Genomic DNA, 21,226 nt, shown 5'->3' with positions numbered 1-21,226 from the left:
TAGAACAAAAAAGGAAAAAAACCCACTGGGCCATGTTACTTCCCCTGCAGATTTAAAGCTATGATTTCACACCAGAAACTTGTTAATGCAACATTACCAGCCACATCTTCCCTTTTACTGGGGCCTAGTGCAAATGCAATGCTCCCATAATTAAGATATCACAAGCAGGGCACAAATGGTCCCTAAAGGCCCTGACCTCTAAAGTACAAATGTGTCCCAGTAGTGGGAAAAAGGCAGGGTATAAATAATAATAATAATAATAATAATAATAATAATAATAATAATACAAATCCACCCCTCACCCTGGCAGAGACAAAGAGGCAAAAGTTACATTTGCACCTATCTTAGCCAAGGTTAATGCTAGCCAGGGTTCTGAGCTGATTTGCAAATATTGGCTAGCATAACATCGTTTTGGACAGCGCAGGTGTAGGTAGGTTTTATGGCACAGTAGAATATTGCAGACATAATCCTCAAGAATGGAGAATTAACATACTCCTCGAGGGAAAATAACTTGCTCCTGAATTCTGAATTCTTAATCAAGAAAGGTATGTCTGCACCAGGCTTAGGAGAGGCAGCTCTGTAACTTCAGCATATTCCTTTCACGTATATCACAAATATGGTCTCAGCGAGAAGCATCAACAAGGTGAACTGCTCTTTGCAAGACGTTCTTATCCAATAGTGCAGAAATCTGTTCAGCTCCATTTCAGTTTTCTGCATTTCCAAATTGGGATCCAAAATGGTTTCAGCCTTCCCCAGCCTGGTACCCTCCAGATGTCTTGAATTACAACTCATCATTCTCCACCATGCTGGCTGGGGAAGATGGGAGTTGTAGTCCAACCCATCTGGAGGGCAGCAGGTTGGGGAAAGCTGGCTTAGATGATGTGTTTTATTAAAATCAACCAAGGGAAGCAAGTTTTGAGCCGCATAGAAACCACATAGAGAAGTTCAATGGATCAGAGTAGGTAGAGCTCTCTATAAAACTGTTAAGTGATTTAAGACTGTCTTTATTTGGACACCTCCAGGCAGTTTGTCTGATAAGTTAACCAATGTTAACTTGGATATGTTAACCAAGTGGTGGAGAACGGTCTGAAGGCAGATGTATTTAATTTTTGTAAAATGTATTTCATTTTATTTAAAATATTTGCATCTTGCCTTTTCAATAAAATGTTCAAGGCGGTTCACAAAGCAGCATAAAAATACAACAAAAGGCAAGTCAGTAATAAGCAGTAATCGCTAACAGCTAAAGAAGCATAGAACTACAAAGATGCAGTTCCTTTTCTGAAGCTCACTAGCTTAGGCAGTGTGCTGAAGGGCAACAGAAACTCTACCAAAAGAAAACCACAGCCATGAAGACTGAACCATATGCAAAATCAGCACTCCGGGTGCTAAATCAAAGCTGCATTGCTCCAAGCTGAACCCGGTGCTAATGCTTCATAGACAATAACGCTATTGCCATTCCCATACAAGTAAAAGGCCACAAGCACAGCTGTTGACTCTCCATCCCCGTCGCTTACTCCTTGCTCTCGTGAGCGTTGGTCTGTGGCACCGGTTCAGTCAGCCTCATCTCGAATTCATTGCACCTGAGCGGAACCTGCTGATAATGGGTGATGAGGTCATAGAGGCTGTTGAACACCAGGTTATCGGTGAGGAAGAATTTGGGGCTGCCAGCATCCTGCCGGGAATGGATCCGGCAGTGCTGCACTTTCCCATTGCGCCTGCATGCAAGGAGGAAGAAGATTAACAGCGCAATCCTACGCATACCTACTCTGAAGTAAAACCTCACTGTATTCAACCGAGTGTCCAACATAGTGCATGTGTTTAGGATCGCAACCTAAATTTGTTTCTTCTTTAACAGCTTATTCCAAGTTACGTTTGCTAGCAGTCACAATGCCTGACTATGTGAGAAAGAGTCGTGTGATGAGTGTAGGCTGCTTATTCTGTCACACAGTAGGATAGGATAGCTTATGCACCTAGAGGCTGTGTTATCTCGACATGGCTGTAGGTAAAAATAACAGATGGCAACTAAGAAAGGCAAGAAGCAGCACATTGGGGTGAACCAAATCCTGCTTGAGGATCCTACCAACCAGGTAAGTGCATTACAGCTCAATCCTATGCATGTTTAGACAGAAAAAAACTGGCTGGGGAATGCTGGGAGTTGTAAGACTTTTGTCATCTAAACATGTATAGGATTGCACCCTTAGACATGCTTATGGCGCAATCCTATGGCCGCTAGTCAGTGGCTACACAGCCGTAGGATTGGTCGGTTTCCCAAGAACTGAGTTCCATCCCCTCCTGTGCTGCCTCGTAGGCAGCGCGGATTGGCCCCATAAGGTGAGCATGGAGCAGTGAAAATGGGGCGTTCCTGGGGGAGGGCCAGGACAGGGAGGGCGGAAGTGCCTTTCTAATGCTTCCTATGTGCCGTCTGCCCCCTCCCCCCCACAACTTCCCGCAGCTAGACAGCCGAAATCATCTGTCTAGCTGTGAATGCAGGGCAGCTGAAGTGCCATGGGGAAGATCCTCTCCGCGCTGCTCCTGCCCTGCATTGCATAGGCAGTCACCTCCGAGTTCAGAGGCGGCCACCTATTCCGGTAGGACTGCGCCCTCCCTGACGTCCACTGAAAGCTGGGAATAGGTAATTTGCAGACGTACGCACTTTGGGCCTCCTAGATGCAGAACTAGGGATTGTGTAAATGGTCCATACCACTTAAATGGTGCATTTCGGTTACAGATCTAGCTACAGAGCTGGTGGAGGGATCAATAACATGCCTGAGAGATCCTTACCAGAAAGAAAGGGTGTAATCGCCAACAAAGGTCTCACTCTCTCGCACCAGGAAAGAGCCATCAGGAGCCCCAGTCTCGATGCAGTACTCGGTCAACAGCCGCTCTGCTATGTGGCGCCCATCACGCCCTGCTCCCAGCTTGCCATGGAACCACTTTTCAGTGGAGTGGAGTTCAGTGCTGTTGCTTGCCTAGCATAGGAACAAAAGGTAGGCTTGCCAGCTTAGTTTCCTGTGGACAGGACCGGCTGTGTGTGAAGGCAGAGCCACCACCATGCCATTGTTTTGGAATTCAACTTCCCTTTCCTCTAGTAAAAACATCTCCTTTTAGGCTCCAGGTGTTCAAACCCAGGATTCAACCTAGCAGCAGGACAGTATTCTCACGAGCCCCCCAAATCCTCCTCCACACGCTGTTACACCACAGCATCGCTGGACATGTCAACTCGAGAAAGGCTAAAGGGCTCGAGACTTGCAACTCCTGCTTGTAAGAGGCAATGCCAATACGTCAGAAAACAGTATGCTTATGTCAACGCGCAAACAACTTTAGGAAGCCGTATTAAGGCAGCTTCATATATATATAACCCCTATTTCAAAAGCTGAGTCTGGCTCCCTCTGAGTGCTGAGCCCCAGAGTTCTTTCCCTCCCCTCTTCAAAAAGTAGTAGCCAGGCTTTTCCTCTTTGCGCTTTCCTTGCTGCAAGCAGAAAGCATGAGTATGGTCTTGTCCTAACCCCAGTCCCAACCTGATCTTTCAACACTGGGCAGGGTGGAAAAGACGGATCTTGAATACTGCATTTTCCCTTGAGTGGGAGCCTAGTTACAATTCTGACTTTTTCTCTTAGGAAAGAGATTCAACCTGGGTAAGTCTAGGCACACCTCTTTAGAAAGCACTGAAAATTCCTCCCTTCTGATTCAGGAAAGAGTAGCTCCATCCAGGCTGATACAGCTCAATGGTAGAGTACATGCTTTGCGTGCAAACAGTCCGAGGTTCAATCCCCAGCATCTCTGGGTAGGACTGGGGGAGAACCCAGCTGGAAAGCCTGGACAGCCACTGTCAGTCAGTGTAGACTAGGGGTGCTGTGTGAACATGGAGCAGCTCCTCCATGTGCCAGCCAAAATGGCTGCCTCCTTCATGCACCATCCCCATGGATTGTAGATAATACTGAGCTGGATGGACTGTATAAGGCAGCTTCCCATGTTCCTATGCTCCAGTGGAAGCATAGGAACTATGCCTGCTGCAGTTGAAGATGTTCAACAATTGAAGATGTTCAGTATCTCAGAAAAATTCATGGTCCTTTGTTTCACATACCTCCTTTTGCTCCTCCTCATCTTCGTTTCCCAAATCACTGGTTCTTTCCCCAGAGTAATAGATTTTGCTGCTGGTCAAGACAAAGTAATGGGGGTTCCAGTCCTGCAGAGACACATGTAGAAAACATATTTATCCTAAAACAACGCCCTCGAGACCAAAGCATGTTAAGGCTTGTCCATCTGGATTGCAAAGGGATTGTAGGGAGACGGGAAAAGAGAGCTTTAAACTGAGGTCATGATTCAGCTGCTGAGACAACAGTGTTAAAAATGGGGAGGCATTTTAAAAACAAGCAGGTACTTGTTGGTGCTAACACTAAGAGTTGTTCAGCAATCGAAACAATTGAACATGTTCAGTATCTCAGAAAAAAATCATGTTTAGCAGCTTTCTGAAAGAGATCTTGCTGCCTGAAAGGCAGGCAAGTAAGGGCTAAGCAGAATCTCTAGCATCGAGGAAGCATGTTTACTTCCCAAGGTGGACATAAGAATGACCATCAGAATCAAGCTCTGGGCAGGTTATGTTATGGCCAGGCCTGGGATGTCTGCAGCCCCCAGATGCAGCACGGAAAGTGGCAGTCGGAGGGAAGAGTCAGAGGTTTTGAAGGCATAAGATGGGTCACTAAACATCTATGGCAAGAGCAGCGATTTACAGCATCCCCACCCAATCAGGTGAATTGGTTTTAGATCACACAGACCAACTAATTCTAGGAAACTTTAGAGGAGTCAGAAGGAGCGAGGGAAGAAACCCACATGATTGATGGGGTCTTCCAAGTAGAGGATTCCATTCTTTATCGAGTTGCTGATATCATTCTCTGAATACACAGCGGATGAAGGCACTTCTTCATACGCACTTCCTTCTGCCAGCTTCTTGTGCTGCAATGAAAAGTATGTATGTCAGATTTTTCTGAAAGAGAGCCCAGAAGAACCAGAGTGATGTTAAGCGCCACCTGCATTTCTGATATCTGTACAGCACCCACAAGGAATTCCATGGCAACCGTGCATGAGATCGCTCACCAAGTATAACAGAGTTTGTGCTCTAAGCTTCAAGTCCCATTAACAGCTTATGGAATGAAAGGACTATTCAATTTCTTTAGCAGAGTAGTGGGTTTTTTTTTCACCTCCTTTGCAATGTAATACATGTGATTCAGTGTTCTTTGTATGATTCCCCACCTCCACCCCCATCAAGACAGCTATATGCATGTATATCCTTACCTAGCTAATGTCCAGGTATTTAAAATGTATGCAAGGTGTACTGGTGGGCATGTATATGGGCATTTTGTGGACATTATGTGGGTCACAAGATGCCTATGGCAAAAATGCCCCTGCCCCAGCAGGTTCTCAGTTAGATCATAAGACCAACTAATCAGAGGCAACTTGCAGTAACGTTAGAAGTTGCAGAGCCAAGAAACTTACACGGCTGATGTGGCCCCATTGACTCCAATCCCTGCTTTGAGTTCAAGGTATCATCCCATGAGCAACGGCCACAAAAGGTACTTGCCTTTATGAGGATTTTCCTCTTCAGCTGGTTTGGCGATGGCAGTCCATCAGCAGAGATGTCTACTGGTTTGGTCAGAAGCATGTCCCCAAAGACCTTCTTAAAATTCTGAGCCATATTCCGCTGCTGGGCAATGCTGCAGTGATCTTCAATGGACAGGATAACAGGGTAGCTGAGAGGCAAACACAGTCAGGCAGAATTAGGGGGGCTGGACATCCCTGCTTGTAACAACTCATAAGAACATCAGAGAAGCCATGCTGGGTCCAGCATTCTGTTCACACAGTGGCCAACCAGCTGTCAACCAGAAACCTACAAGTAGGACATGAGCACAACAGAACCCTCCCACCCATGTTCCCCAGCAACTGGTATACATAGGCTCACTGCCTCTGGTACTGGAGGTAGCACATAGCCATTAAGACTAGGAGCCATTGATAGCCTTCTCCTCCAGGAATTTAGTATGCACTAAACGCACATTGGGGCTATTCACACAACATGCTAACCCACACTCAATGGTTGAGTGTGGGTTGTTTTGAACCATGGGATGTTTGCTGAACCATGGGGTTAGCGTGTTGTGTGAATGCAGCACGTTTTCTGCAGGGTGGTTTATCTGAATGCAGGCTGGGTGGTTTTTTAACCATGCAGTGTGCCTTGTTAACCAACCTGAACAACCCAACAACAAACTATGGGTTCTGAAGGAGAAAATAAGCCACACTGTATGGTTAACAAACCCCCCTGGCTGTGTTCAGCCTAGAGATGTAACATTTCCAGAAATTTTGAAGCCATGAAAAAAACCCGTCCCCACCCCGTTTTTTTCCAGTAAAAAATGGACATTTTGGGAAAAACTGAAAATTAAGCAATCTTTATATTTGTAACACTCTTTACAGATCTAAAGTCACTTTGTTGCTTTAGGACAACCTTTCCCAACCTGGTACTCTTCAGATATTTTGGACTTCAGCTCCTATCAGCCTCAGGCAGGATGGCCAGTGGTCAGGAATGATGGGCACTGTCGTCCAGAACATCTGTAGGGCACCAAGTTGAGGAAGGTCACTTTAGGAACTTATAGCAGCCTTTATGTTCCTAAAGTTTTGTTACGTATAACTTGGTTTGCTCATAAAATTATTGTTATATTTGAAAACTTGAAAAAGTGAACTCAGCTACTAAATTTGTAATTACTGTCTGAATAAACTATACTTTAAATTTTTAATATACCAAACATGATTAATTCTATGCGCAAACCAAGTTATACATAACATATTTTAGGTTCCTAGTCTGCCTGACTAGAGGGAACTTCCACAAGTAGTCCCTGAAACTTCTGAATCATCCTAGAAGCCCAAAGAAGCAGGAAGAACTGGAGGCAGAGGAAGACAAGTCCAGAAACACAGGACTCTGTAGAACAAAATCCAAACTGTCAAGAATGTACACTTTCTTCCATATTATGATATGGTGACTCTGTTCACATGTTGGGAAACTGAGCATGACTTGGAGCATCCCAAAATATTTATCAGTAAAAGATACACTGGATCAATAATTTTAATAAGAAATGGGAGAAGTAACTATGTTGAGAATCTTACAGAGAGAATTAAAAGACATTTTTCCCCACAGCTTCATTATTTCCAGACATTTCACATCTCTGGTCTTTCAATAAAAGTCTTACAGTGTTTAGAAACCGGAGAGTAAAGGCTTGGCAACAATATATAAACACCTTGTCTTAAATTCTAAAAGAAAATATTTCATAATCCAAAGCTGTTCAATTTTACAGAAAAAAACACATAAATGGCCCGGGGGGGGGGGGGGGGCGCTGTGTTTTGGGGGGGGTGTTTTTTCAAATTTTTCAAGTTTTTTTTTTCCAGGCCCTCACATCTAGTTCAGACAACACACTAACCCATGGCTCAACAAACAGCCCATGGTTCAGAACAACCCACACTCAATCACTTTGTGTGGGCTAGCGTGTTGTGTGAACAGCCCCACTGAAACATGAATTATTTTTATCTGCATTTTAAGATGTGTTACAGCAGGGAAGGCAAGGGTGGGGTGTATTGAATACTACTACTCCAGTGTGACAACAGTGTCTCCGTGCAGTGTGAGATAGCAACACCGTGATGGTGGTTCACATACATACATTCCAGCACTGAATCCAAACAAGCTGCAGCAAGCATTTATGGCCAGGCATCAAACCACGTATGTGTGAGAGGGGTCCCTGGAATGTAACTATCTGACCTAGGATAAGGCAAATTTCACAGCCCATTTTACTTACTCCGAGGTCACAAAAGCATGTTCCTTGATGGTGGCTAGGACATCAGAAAACTTGATTTTGGTAGTTAATGTGTGCCCATGATAAATCACTGGCATCCCATCAGGGCCATCCCAGCAGTCAACTAAAAAGAGAGTAAATCAAGAAAAAACATCTAAACCAAAAGCCACCCATACAAGCAAAGGACATGAGCAATAGGGAGGTGAGGCGTAGCTCTGTAGGAGACCCCCAGTGAATAAGTAATCTCTAGAGCAGCCTGCCCCAAAGACCATGCTGACTGGGAATGATGGGAGTTGCAGTCCAATGTATCTGGAGGGCACCAGGTCAAGGGAAGGCTGCTCTAGAGGCAAGCACAAAGAGCTGTTTGATGGCCAACAACCCGGCTAGAACACATCTGAATGAACAAGATCACCTCCTTATCCCTCCTGATGTCAGTATAAGCACAAGCCGGGCTGCAAAGAGCATTTCAGAGCAGTTTCATGAAGATGTGTAGCATACAATGCACTGATAAAGCTAGTAGCGCCATGGCACTGAAGTTCACAAGCTAAATTAATGGGAGGAAGACTCATGGCTCCTCAAAAGGTCTCTGACCGAGAGAACCCTGGGCTGGGCCCATGTAATGACATGTGGAACGCTGGGCGCTTCATGCCAGGTCAACTATTTGCCCATCTAGCACAGTACTGACTACTCTGACTGGCAGCTGCTCAACAAGGTCCCAGGCAGAGGCGGGCGTGGGGGAGACAGAGCAGGCCAGCACTCACGCTCAATACATCGGCATCCCATACGCAGGCAACGAGCATAGGCTTCCAACGAGGACTCACTTGAGAACTGATCTCCTGTCAGGTACCTATCATGAGGGGAAAAATAACAACACCTTATATGTTGAACAGAGAGCTCGCTACGGATATCACAGCAAGTCCACAGGCTCATAAGTGGCTCAAACACAACAGAGGATTTGTCAGCAATCTTTTACATACACTGTGCAGCTCAGTGCATCTTGAGGTAGTGCCAGGGTGCACAATCTCTTCTATCCAACAGAGTTAGACTCATGCTGTTCCAAACAAGGAGCAGGAAGTACTGACACACTGGGCATTCACTGATGACAGGAGAACATCAATATGGAACAAGCAGCAAAGAGGACTGGCGATATCATAATTCAGAGAACTTTAGAAGGTGTGCCACTGTAGTGTTTTGCCAGAGCCTATGGAAAGAATTCTAACAAGGGAATACCAGATCTAGCTCACAGATTATCTTTGTGCACCTACCTCCTTTCCATACGGAAAGTGGGCATGTGCCAATAGCTTTTCGAGCACTTTAAAACAGAGGAAGCATTGGAAAGATTCTTTGCAACATATTTGGATAAAGATAAGCAGCCCCTGAGGTAGGAAGGCCCTTTCTGGAGCGCACTGGGCATAACAAAGGGTTTTTTCACGCACCTGAGAATAGCTTTTCTTCTGTTTTGGGACACATATGTGCCTTCCCCTCTTGCTGTTGCTGCCCGAATAGCTCAGGGGCCATAGGTTTGGGAGGCTCTGAGATCACAGGGCTTGCTGTGACTGAGGACAAAACTGAATGTGATGCAGCTGCTAAAAGCAGCTGCAGGGGGAGGGGAAGAGGTGGTATCTGGTCAAGGCAATGGGGAACATGGTAATCTAACTTCCTTCTGCACTGTGGCCCCGATCCAGATCACTCTTCTCAAGCTGCCATAAGCTGCACAAAGCTGCAGGTATGTTTCACCCTGAGCTGCAGGTATGTTTCACCCTGAGCAGCTAATGGCGGCTTCAGGTTGGGGAGAGAATCTGGATTGGGGCCACGACATAGGTGCAGGATTAGGCCCCACCCCTTCAGTGCCCCAGGCCCAATTCAACTTTCCCCCCTTTGCTCCTTTTAGCAAAAGAAAAAAAAAACGACAAAAGGAGATGCATTCATGCATCTTCCCTCTCCAGTTTAGTTTTGACCTGAGATCTGTAAACCATTGGTTAACAGGTCGATTTGTCTGTATGAATGGGTAACAGCTGCAAAAGAAAGAAAAGCAGACCCTACTCAACATGCAAATTATGCTCTTAGAAGCAGAACGGGGTAGGTGTGATGGGGAAAAGTCAGCAGAAGGGCACGTCTTTTCTCTTACGTATTATGTGAGGAGGAAATCCAGTAGTGGGAGAGAGGATTGTTCATGTCCTCTGGGTGGACAACATCAAGCTCTGAGTTCCAGATGCTGTTCTCTTTGGAAAACAGGAAGGTAAGAAACTGCCCAGGGAGAAGAAACAAGGGGGGTGGGGTGGGGTCATACAAAGCATTAACACAAAGAGGGCTCAGATGTTTAAGTCTAGTTGTTTTCATTTACCTAAAACGTTTTTATGTTAGCATTTCATCCCATACAGATCCACAAGGCAGCAGCATAAACCAAGAATTAAACACAGAATAAAATAACAGTAAAACAGTGATATAAATTAAAGCAATGAACCTCCTCCAAGACATTTGGACTGTGATCATAAACACATTAGGATGTCATTTCACACTGAACACAGTAGGAATTCCTTCCAAGTGAACATCCACAGGATTGTGCTGCACACTGAATTCTGCCCTTGCTGATCTGGTTGTTTTGTTTATTACTGTTTTACTGATTATTTTATTGAATGCTGCTGGTAGTCCGATTTATGTCTTGCTAAAACTTTATACTTTTTGGCAGAGGGGAGTTGTGAGATGTTTTGAAGACATGTTTTACTGGAAAAATGGCATATAAATATTTGATTTAAAGGGAAGGAAGCAATAAACAGTAAATCCACAGGACCACAAAGCCACAAGACTCAGTGTAGCAAATGGTAGATGCTTGCAAGCTAGCAAGTAAACATTCAATCTGACCCCAAAGCTATCTATCTATCTATCTATCTATCTATCTATCTATCTATCTATCTATCTATCTATCTATTTATTTCATTTCTATACCGCCCAATAGCCGAAGCTCTCTGGGCGGTTCACAAAAGCTTTCTGATACAGCAACATTTTTACATGCCACCTGAATCCCAATAATGAGGCAGCCAAGCAAAGGGAGTTCCACACTCGCTGCACATCCAAGCAGGGCCTACAACAATGACCTGAATAAGCAGGTAGATCCATATGGGAGAAGGCAGTCCTTCAGATACCTCTGTCCAAGATCATTTAGGTTTTTTAAAGGTCAACACCAGAACTCTGAATTGGTCCCAGAAACCAACTGGGAGCCAGCAACTTTGATGCAGAATTGAAGTTATATACTCCATATATCATTGTATTGTACAATTATATGCGCCACTTCAGATATAGCAATCACCCTTAATCACATGTTCAAAGCAACTGCCTTGTCTAAAATAACTCCATTAGGTTTAATACCAAGTTTCCCAGAAAAACTAATGAGGAGTCTCAACTCTCTTCCCAAAGAAGTTAAGGCTGCAGCTGACTTGGGGAAAAGCTTGCTTACAGTGCCATCCTATACATGCTTACTCAGAACTAAGTCCCACTATGTTCAATGGGCCTTACTCTCAGGTAGGTGTGCACAGGGTTGCAGCCTTAATGACTTGAGCAACAAAAACATTGAGCTATCTCTATATACTGAACAACAGACAAATTCTCTCTTTTAGTTTCAACAGCAAAATACCTGGCAGAAATAGAAACAAGCACAAAACCCCCTTTCTTCCTGCACTGCATTGTAGGATTACTCATTACAGAGTGGAGCAGGAAGGGTAGCTACCTCCTGACATGCTCTTCTGAAGATTGTTTCTGGTCCACATGTACAGTAAGATAAGGAAACATGGCAGCCCTGACTGAGGTAGCATTGATCCTCAGGAACACCAGACAAATGGCAAGAGCAAGGGGAGGGAGGGAGGCAAGTGTTCAGTGGTCCCAGTGTGGCCTGCAGGAAGCCTATCAGGGAACAGGGAATTATAAAGTGTCCCAGGCCATCTGTCTGTATAATGTTCCCTCTCACTTTTTTCTCGCCAGTAGATTCTTGGGAGTCTTACCTCATCCAGAGAAAAATAAGGCTCTTCAATTTCCCTCAGTGGGTCCTTCAGGAAGTTGAACATAAAATCTTGAACCAAGGAGTGGTTAGTAGCCCAAAGTTCCTGCAAACATGGAAGGAGAAAAATAACCAAACTTTCAGAAGCCAGATTCTTCCAATATTTCCAAGCATTAAGTTAGGGCTTTGATACAGCAATAATGTTTTGTTCAGTTGATTTATGTTGTGTTTTGTGTTGTTATTTGTACTGTACACCGCCTAGAGTGGCCAGGTAGCTGGCCAGATGGGTGGCTAATAAACCTAATAAATAATAAATAAAATTATGCTCAATAAAAGTGCTCAAACTCTTTTGCAACCATTATCTCAGTAACCCTGATACAGAAATTAGCTTCACATTGGAAGCAATTCAGGTACGAAAGTGGCCCTAAATGGCTTTTCACAAGCCTACATTTCCACATAATATTTCGTCCCCAGAGTAATGAAGAGGTGGGGGAGAGATAGTTTATTTTGGACTTTGAATATATGGTTCTCTCCTGGCCCTCAGAAACAGACTGCTTTCTTTTTATTCACTTCTCTTTTTATTTCTTCTCCAGCAGCATACTGGTCTCATTCCCCCAATATCAGCAGGATGAAATGGAAATTGTATTGCTTAGTGGATTTCTTATTGCATGCTGGAAGCAAAGAATGCACAACTAGGATCACTGCAGGCTGGCTGCTATGTGCAATGCTAACAGGTCAGGCAAATACAAAGACAATTTCCAGTTTACCCACTGGACCGTTAATTTAAATTTGAACTTGTGTTACTGCAATAATATGGGGAGAGGCATGCTCCAAAATATATGGATCCTAGGCTGTGAAAAGATTTTTAAAAGGTCACATCAAAAGCCATTCTGAGGGCTCCATGGGGAGGTCAATACTAACTATATAGGAATCTCAGCATATTGGATTGAGCCCCAAAACTCACTTGCAGCCAGCGCAACCGCTGACATACTGGCTGTATCTTATCTTGCCTCCTTGTACTAGTTAGGCAATGAACCATGACATTCTGCACCAGCTGTAATTCCTAAACTGTTTTCAAGGACATCCCTGTGTAGAGTGAATTACAGGAGTCAATCCTAGAAGCTACCAATGCATGTGTGTTTGTGGTTATATCTCTACCCTCAAACAGACAATGCAATCATTATATCAGACTCAGGTGATAAAAGGCATTCTTTGGCACAATTGCTACCTGCTTATCAGGTAGCAAAGTCAGGACCAGGAAAAAAAAAGCTCCATAACTGTTCTAATAAAGAGTCACGCTCTCTTTATACATCTAGCAAAGTCAGCTCTGCCAAAATGTGAAGACACCCCACTACCATCACTCCCATCTTGTCAGGATTCAGCTCCAGCTTTTTACCCCTCACCTACTCAACTTCAGCCTCGCTCAGTGCTTGCTCAAGACAGGGAGGGCAGCTCCCAGGTGCTTACTGAAAGGAATATAAAGGAAGGCATCATCTGCATAGAAATGAGGCCAATGGCACACTATTTTTTATTTTTATTTGTAAGTGCAAGAGACCTGTGAAATAAGGCAGTGTTAATCCTTTTCTGATTGGTACTGAGGCAGAAAGATCCCAACCCTTTTTCAGCACTAGCACAAGAAGCCCTGTTTTTCAGAGCATTCAGAATCCTCAATTGTCCAAGAAAGGATGGAGTCAGAGGCATCCAAAGAACACCTTGATTATTAAACTGTGCCCTTTCGTTCTCTATTCCTTTTCTATCATGGGAACTCACCATTTGGTGTTCTAGCAAAAACATCCGGAACTCCGTCAGAGAGACTCTGCTTTGCTCGGATCTTTCCCCACCGCTGGAGGAAGAAACACAGACAAGACATGCTGGTCAGAGAGCATCACAATGCAGAATGGATGGACGCCATTAGAAACCAGCCAGACACTAAGACAGTATTAGAGCTGAGAGTAACTAAAGCCAGCTTCCTCAACCAATGGCCATGCTGGCTGGGGATGATGGGAATTATAGTCCAACACGTATGGAGGATACCAAGTTGGGGAAGGCTGAACGAGAGAGATCCAAGTAATCACATGACAGCCTTACCCCTTTTTTCTGCCCCGCCCGCCCACCAGGGCAATTTTGAAACAAAAGATTCAGAAGAAGAAATAAGGATGCTAGAGATGTACAGAGATGTACAACTGTACAGAGATGAATCACTATCAGACACACCATCCTCCCATCAGCCACCATATTACTAGACACACCTCTGAACAATAAAAGGTAATAAGTGACCTAAAGTGCAAACTTGACTGAGCTTTGCACCAGAAACTTCCATTATTCTACAAAACCCCCACAGCCTGTGGTCACATCAACTGATATAAACTCAATCCAACTTGTAGGAGCTTTGCAGTTTTCTACCAGTTAGATTTCTACACTGGCTGGGAGCTAAGGGTTGGGAAAGGGAGCTCTCGCCCCAGAATCTATTTTGAGCAGCCCTGGTTTTGAAATTCCATCACCAAACTTCTCGGCCCAACACTTTTATAGCAATGTTATCCATTAAAGAAATATTGAGAACCAACTAACGGGTTCTCCCTGTTGAGGGAGCGAGCAACCCGGGCTCCAGCTAATTATCATAGTCAAATGTCAGTATACACTCATAATTCAAAGCTAAACAGTTTTAATTCCCAGTCCTCTCAAATCTCCCCACCAAGATAGGAAAGAGAGCAGGTTACCTTTCTAAGAATGGAACAGCCATCTGCATAAGAAGAAATGCACAAGTCAGTTATTCTGCTTGCCACCCTCAATGCCACACTTTACATACCAATGAAGATATGCAACAGCCATGACCTTCTTTTAAGCTGTGTCTACACACACACACACACACCCTTCATGGATCACTGCCTTGTTGTGGTGAAGGGGCTTGCGTAACTCAGTGAAGCCATAAGCTATGCCATGCAGGGCCACCCAAGACGGACAGGTCATGGCAGAGAGTTCTGACAAAATGTGGTCCACTGGAGAAGGAAATGGCAACCCACTCCAGTATTCTTGCCAAGAAAACCCCATGGAACGTATCACAAGGCTAAAAGATAGGATGCCGGAAGATGAGCCCCTCAGGTCGGAAGGTGTCCAATATACTACTGGGGAAGAGCAGAGGGAATTTCCAAGTAGCACCAGAAAGAGTGAAGCGGCTGGGCCAAAGCCAAAAGGACACTCAGCTGTGGATGTGTCTGGTGGTGAAAAGAAAGTCCGATGCTGTAAAGAACAATATTGTTTAGGAACCTGGAATGTCAGATCAATGAATCAAGGTAAGCTGGAGGTGGTCAAACATGAGATGGCAAAATTGAACATCAACATCTTGGGAATCAGCGAACTAAAATGGACAAGCATGGGCAAATTTAATTCAGGTGACCATCATATCTACTACTGTGGGCAAGAATCCCTTAGGAGAAATGGAGTAGCACTCTTAGTCAACAAAAGAGTGGGAAAAGCAGTACTGGGGTACGATCTCAAAAACGACAGAATGATCTCAGTACGAATCCAAACCATTCAACATCACAGTAATTCAAGTCTATGCCCCAACCACTGATGCTAAAGAAGCTGAGGTTGATCGGTTCTTATGAAGACCTACAACACCTTCTAGAACTAACACCAAAAAAAGATGTCCTCTTCACCATAGGGGATTGGAATGCTAAAGTAGGAAATCAAGAAATCACCGGGATAACAGGCAAGCATGGCCTTGGTGTACAAAATGAAGCAGGACAAAGGCTAATAGAGTTTTGCCAGGAGAACACGCTGATCATAGCAAACACTCTTTTCCAGCAGCACAAGAGGCGACTACACGTGGACATCACCAGATGGTCAATATCGAAATCAGATTGATTATGTCCTTTGCAGCCAAAGATGGAGAAGCTCTATACAGTCAGTCAAAACAAGACCTGGAGCTGACTGTGGCTCAGATCATGAGCTTCTTATTGCAAAATTTTGGCTTAAATTGAAGAACGTAGGGAAAACCACTAAACCATTCAGGTATGACCTAAATCATATCCCTGATGAATATACAGTGGAGGTGAGGAATAGATTTCAGGGATTAGACCTGATAGACAGAGTGCCTGAGGAACTATGGATGGAGGTCCGTAACATTGTTCAGGAGGCAGCAACTCAATCCATCGCAAAGAAAAAGAAATGCAAGAAAGCCAAGTGGCTGTCTGATGAGGCTTGACAAGTAGCTGAGGAAAGAAGGGAAGCGAAAAGCAAGGGAGAAAGGGGAAGATATATCCAACTGAATGCAGAGTTCCAGAGAATAGCAAGGAAAGACAAGAAGGCCTTCCTAAATGAACAATGCAAAACAATCGAAGAAAACATTAGAATGGGAAAGACTAGAGATCTCTTCAAGAAAATCAGAGATCTCAAGGGAACATTTTGTGCAAAGGCGGGCAAGATAAAGGACAAAGAAGGCAGGGACCTCACAGAAGCAGATGAGATTAAGAAGAGGTGAACTATACAGAAAAGATCTGAATGTCCCTGATAGCCATGACAGTATGGTCACTGAACTTGAGCCGGACATCCTAGAAAGTGAAGTCAAGTGGGCCTTAGGAAGCATTACTAACAACAAAGCTAGCGAAGATGACAGTATTCCAGCTGAGCTATTTAAGATCCTAAAAGGCGATGCTGTTAAAGCGCTGCACTCAATATGCCAACAAATTTGGAACACTTAACAATGGCCACAAGACTGGAAAAGGTCAGTTTACATTCCAATTCCAAAGAAGGGCAATGCCAAAGGGTGTTCAAACTACCGTACAACCTGTACGAGGGTCAAGAAGCAACAGGAGGAACCGGACATGGAACAACTGAGTGGTTCAAAATTGGGAAAGGAGTACGACAAGGCTGTATATTGTCGCCCTGCTTATTTAATTTATATGCAGAGTACATCATGAGAAATGCCAGATTGGATGAATCACAGGTTGGAATTAAGATTGCTGGGAGAATTATCAACAACCTCCGATACGCAGACCATACCACCCTAATGGCAGAAAGCGAAGAGGATCTCAAGAGCCTCTTGTTGAGGGTGAAAGTGGAGAGTGCAAAAGCTGGTTTGAAATTCAACATTAAAAAAACTAAGATCATGGCATCTGGCCCCATCACTTCCTGGCATATAGAAGGGGAAGAAATGGAAGCAGTGACAGGTTTTATTTTCTTGGGCTCCAAGATCACCGCAGATGGTGACTGTAGCCATGAAATTAAAAGACGCTTGCTCCTTGGGAGGAAAGCTATGGCAAACCTAGACAGCATAGTAAGAAGCAGAGACATCACCTTGCCGACAAAGGTTTGTATAATCAAAGCTATGGTTTTCCCAGTAACAACGTATGGCTGTGAGAGCTGGATTATAAAGAAGGCTGAGCGCCGAAGAATAGCTGAAGCTCCAATATTTTGGCCACCTAATGCGAAGAGAAAACTCCCTGGAAAAGACCCTGATGCTGGGAAAGATTGAAGGCAAAAGGAGAAGGGGACGGCAGAGGATGAGTTGGCTAGATAGCATCACTGATGCAATGAATATGGACTTGAGCTCACTCCGGGAGAGAGGGAAGGACAGGAAGGCCTGGCGTGCCATGGTCCATGGGGTCATGAAGAGTTGGACACAACTGAACGACTGAACAACAGCAACAACAACAACAACAACACACAGTCATTCTTTCATCCTATTTATAAGTTACCCTGTAGCCAAAGCTCTCAGCGCCATACATAATACAAATAAATACAATACAGCCAATGATAAAGCACATTAGAAGAATTTTTCAAAAGTGTTAAAAGCAGTAACAATGATTTCCAATAATTTAAAATGAAGAAATAAATATCCAAGCAGCTAAAACATAGAAAAAGACAGTTTTAAAAAGCAACATTAAACGTATCTTTAAAAATAAAGCTAGCAGCAGTAAAACAAGCTTTTAAAAGGCCTGGGAGAATAAACAGGTCTTTTCCTTCTTTGATATATGGGGAAGTAGAAGGAATACAAGATATGGGCTGGTGGGACAACTGATGTGTTCACACTCATTCTCATCATTGCTTCATTATTATTTTATCTGTCTCCTATGGTTTTATTTGTAAGCTGGCCTAAGAATACTTTTAATTGAGGACTGGCATGTACACTCACAAAATAAATAAATAAAACAATAAATCAGAGAATAATTTGAGGGGGGTGTTGGTAGAGAGGAGAGCTTAAGCAAATATAAAAGCAAAACGGGTGAGTAAATTTGAGAGCTTTCCCTTTTTAAAAACACTAGCCTCACCACAGTCCATTTCGGGGCAGTATTCAACAGGGCTGTTCTGCCTCCACAGGTTCTGTTGCATTCACAGGACCACTGTTTGCTCAACGTGACTTTGGCACTTCTAAAAAATAACAACCTGGAAATTAGAATTTCCAGACTGGGACAGATCACTGAAGCTCCCTTCTTTGAGCTCTGTGGACTTGCCCCATTCTGGAAACAAGTGTTTCTGTTCATTTCAGGTTAGTTTTAGAGGCGCCAAAGCCCTGTTGTGTGAGCAGTGGGTCCCGTGAACACACAGGCACAACAGGATACTACCCTGCATTCCCTCCCTCCCTCCTGCACTAGCAAATCAGCAGCGCTACCCAAGCACTGACAAGCTGGAGGAAGGGGACACTCACGAGCTCATTTTAGGCATCCTGTTTCAATCCCTAACAGAGATGTGTTGTGACTGCATGTCAGGGTGGATACTAAGCCCATAGAGTCCCAGAGTAGTTCTGATTCTGAGGAAGAGCAGCCGAGTGCGCTCTGAGTGCGCTCATCCTTCCCAGGGCCAACAGCTGGCAGGGATTCCTCCCACCGGCATTCCTAGCATAGATAGCAGTCCCGGGAGTGAGAGAGCGCGGGAAGCAGACTTGCTGGACGCGTGATGCCGAGAGCGGCGCCAAATGGAGGGCACGGAAAGGAGGCGTAGTGCCTGGTTGGCACGCAAACAACGGTTGCGCCCAGAGGATCCAAGGGAAAAGGGGAGGGACTCTCCCTAGCCTATAAGTTCAGGGTCTGCCAGTGATTCTCCTTCAAACAGGGACCAACTGTTCCAACTTAGGGCATAGGTACTCTGCTGCTCATATCTAGTTGCTAACAGTAGAGTTGTTAAGTTGTAAAAGAAGAATAAAGCTTTGAAAAGAATCCCTTTGTCTGTGTCTGGACTTGGCTACTGGATTAGACTAAGAGAGGCCTCCAAGGAGGCCTTGACACTGCACTGCTTAAAGAAGCACTATGGTCCACTTTCTAAGTCTCCCAAAAGCCCATGCTGGTTCTGTGCCAGTCACACACCACAGCAGCAGCAAGGGTTGGTATGTATAGTGCAAGCACCGACCATGAATTTCTGATCAGGGCTGCCTGTGCATAGTGCTAGACTGTAGAAGGAATTGTACCTGCAGAACCTAAATGTGAGCACAGTTTCTTTTCTAGGGATTCAAGTGCAGAAGCTTGCTTTCACATATACATATGCTCCCTAACTTGATCGAGTCAACAATTTACCACTTAGGATTTATTAAATTGACATATTAGATGAAGCAAAAGAGAACATACTGGGAAAAGGTGCAAGAAAAAGAAGGAGGGGAGCTAATTTTATAAAAAATCATCATGCATTAAGATTAGAAGCATCTTACTCCTTTTTGTGCATTGTACATCAGGCTCTGGTACAACTGGGCAAATTGTCCATATGTGATGTCCCCATTTCTCTGCTCCACATCCTAAAAGTAAAGATTAGAAAAAAGAATATCTTAGGGTGCAATCCTTTGCAAGTTTAGACAGAAAAAAGTCCTACAGCTCCCAGCATTCCCCAGCCAGCCATGCTTGTTCCCAGACATGTATGGCAGGTCAATTTTTAGAGTGGGGGGATAATGTTATCATCCTTTTGGGAACCCAGTCAACACGGGCTCACTAAGCTTACTTGGACATCTGTAAAGGAACATAAGGACACAATCCTATGCATGTTTAGACAGAAAAACATTCTACAACCCCCAGCCAGCATAGGACTGTGCCCTAAAGGGATGATAAAGGTGGACATAGCTATGATGATCACCCATTTTTGACAACAGAATAAAACAAAACAGAATTTTGGCAACAGATCAATCAAAGAACTAGGAAGGGGCGCCATCTTCACAGCAGAGGAGACCAGACCTTTTGGTCCCTCTTTTGAGTGTGGCCATGTATGATCTGCCAGGTCTAACCAAGAACCATAGGTTATTATGTTACGGTGTAGGTCAGGACAATGACTGCCAGGGGGCTGTACATGTAAAAGGGGAGTGAAGATGAAGTACTTACTGTGAGCCTCTCACGCAGAAACCTCATGTTAGGGACACGGTAGTTGACTTGAGACAGCATGTTTTTCAGATCCTTTGCTGAAATCCTAGATTATCAAGGGTGATTATCAAAGACAATACATTTGGAGGGATATTCACTTATTTATTTGCAGTATTTACACACAGCCTACCAGGGTTGATTTGATTTATATCAAATTGATTTAAATCATGACTTAAATCGCTTCTCTGAAGGACTCAATTTTAATTTTAATTATTTAAATTACAGCATCAATCACTAGCAATAAAGATTCTATTTGCTCATACTTTTTTTTTAGGAGAAGTACATTATTGTTTAATATAACCTTAACACATATTCGAAGATGCAGGTTTGGTTAGAAGGTAGGTACACACAAGCAATTATTCTGAATTGTTTTCAGATTAATTTTCATCAAAAAATGGGATGATGATGATTAGGTCATTTTAGTCCTGAAGCAGAATTAACTTGTGAAGTCATTCAGGAGATGAACTAGCTCCAACTGTTCAATTAATCATGATATTTTTGTCATGACGTGCCAGAATCACCACCACCAAATAGGCTTTTTATTCTTCTGGTTAGTTTTCTTCTTCAACAAACTACATTAACAAAACATGCACATGGATTTTTGCGGAGGATACATGCAGCAGAAGTTTCCTCAGGAGTCAGGACTGCATGAATATGTTCTGTTCATTTTTGGTTTTACTTTCTATTCCCCTCCCAGATCCCTTGCATTTCTATCCAGACTCCTCCTTGTTCAGATCTATTCCAACTCCCCAATTTATCTGTTCACTGACCTTCTCTATCTTTGCACTTAGAGACAGGCAAGGCCTTGGGAGAGAGGGCCTCGCCTCTCTCTATGAATTATCTTCATAGAGTATAATTAGAAATTGTATACATAGTATTCATGATGATGTCTTTGACCTAGCCTCTTTTATACTAATTGTTCTAAGAAAATTTCAAAATCTGATTTAAATACAAAAAATCTGATTTAAATAAAAATCAATTCTTAATTATTATTAACATTGATTTTTATCAACCCTGCAGCCTACTCACAAATGTTCTTGAGGCTGCTTGCAATATATTCAAAATAAAATAAA

General features: G+C 43.7%; 1 protein-coding gene across 2 annotated transcripts in view; it reads right to left on the bottom strand.

The window, feature by feature from the left end:
* The window catches only part of PLCG1 (phospholipase C gamma 1), a 122,809-nt gene that overhangs the window by 26,033 nt on the left and 75,550 nt on the right, over window positions 1–21,226 (bottom strand). For both annotated transcript variants that reach the window (XM_084853959.1, XM_084853960.1), the window contains exons 5-17: window positions 20,115–20,199; window positions 19,457–19,540; window positions 14,535–14,557; window positions 13,588–13,660; window positions 11,822–11,923; window positions 9,955–10,073; window positions 8,588–8,673; window positions 7,830–7,950; window positions 5,579–5,747; window positions 4,831–4,953; window positions 4,085–4,186; window positions 2,782–2,969; window positions 1,515–1,715 (exon numbers count right to left, since the gene is read on the bottom strand). In XM_084853959.1, coding sequence (XP_084710085.1) covers window positions 1,515–1,715; window positions 2,782–2,969; window positions 4,085–4,186; window positions 4,831–4,953; window positions 5,579–5,747; window positions 7,830–7,950; window positions 8,588–8,673; window positions 9,955–10,073; window positions 11,822–11,923; window positions 13,588–13,660; window positions 14,535–14,557; window positions 19,457–19,540; window positions 20,115–20,199 — 1,476 coding nt within the window. The remainder of the gene's footprint in view (window positions 1–1,514; window positions 1,716–2,781; window positions 2,970–4,084; window positions 4,187–4,830; window positions 4,954–5,578; window positions 5,748–7,829; window positions 7,951–8,587; window positions 8,674–9,954; window positions 10,074–11,821; window positions 11,924–13,587; window positions 13,661–14,534; window positions 14,558–19,456; window positions 19,541–20,114; window positions 20,200–21,226) is intronic.

Source organism: Heloderma suspectum, chromosome 4 (assembly GCF_057233095.1).
Source record: "Heloderma suspectum isolate Gila_16-S chromosome 4, 16-S_ref, whole genome shotgun sequence".
Lineage (NCBI taxonomy): Eukaryota > Metazoa > Chordata > Lepidosauria > Squamata > Helodermatidae > Heloderma > Heloderma suspectum.
The sequence above is the reverse complement of the archived record's forward strand: the minus strand, read 5'-3'. Positions and strand labels throughout refer to the sequence as shown.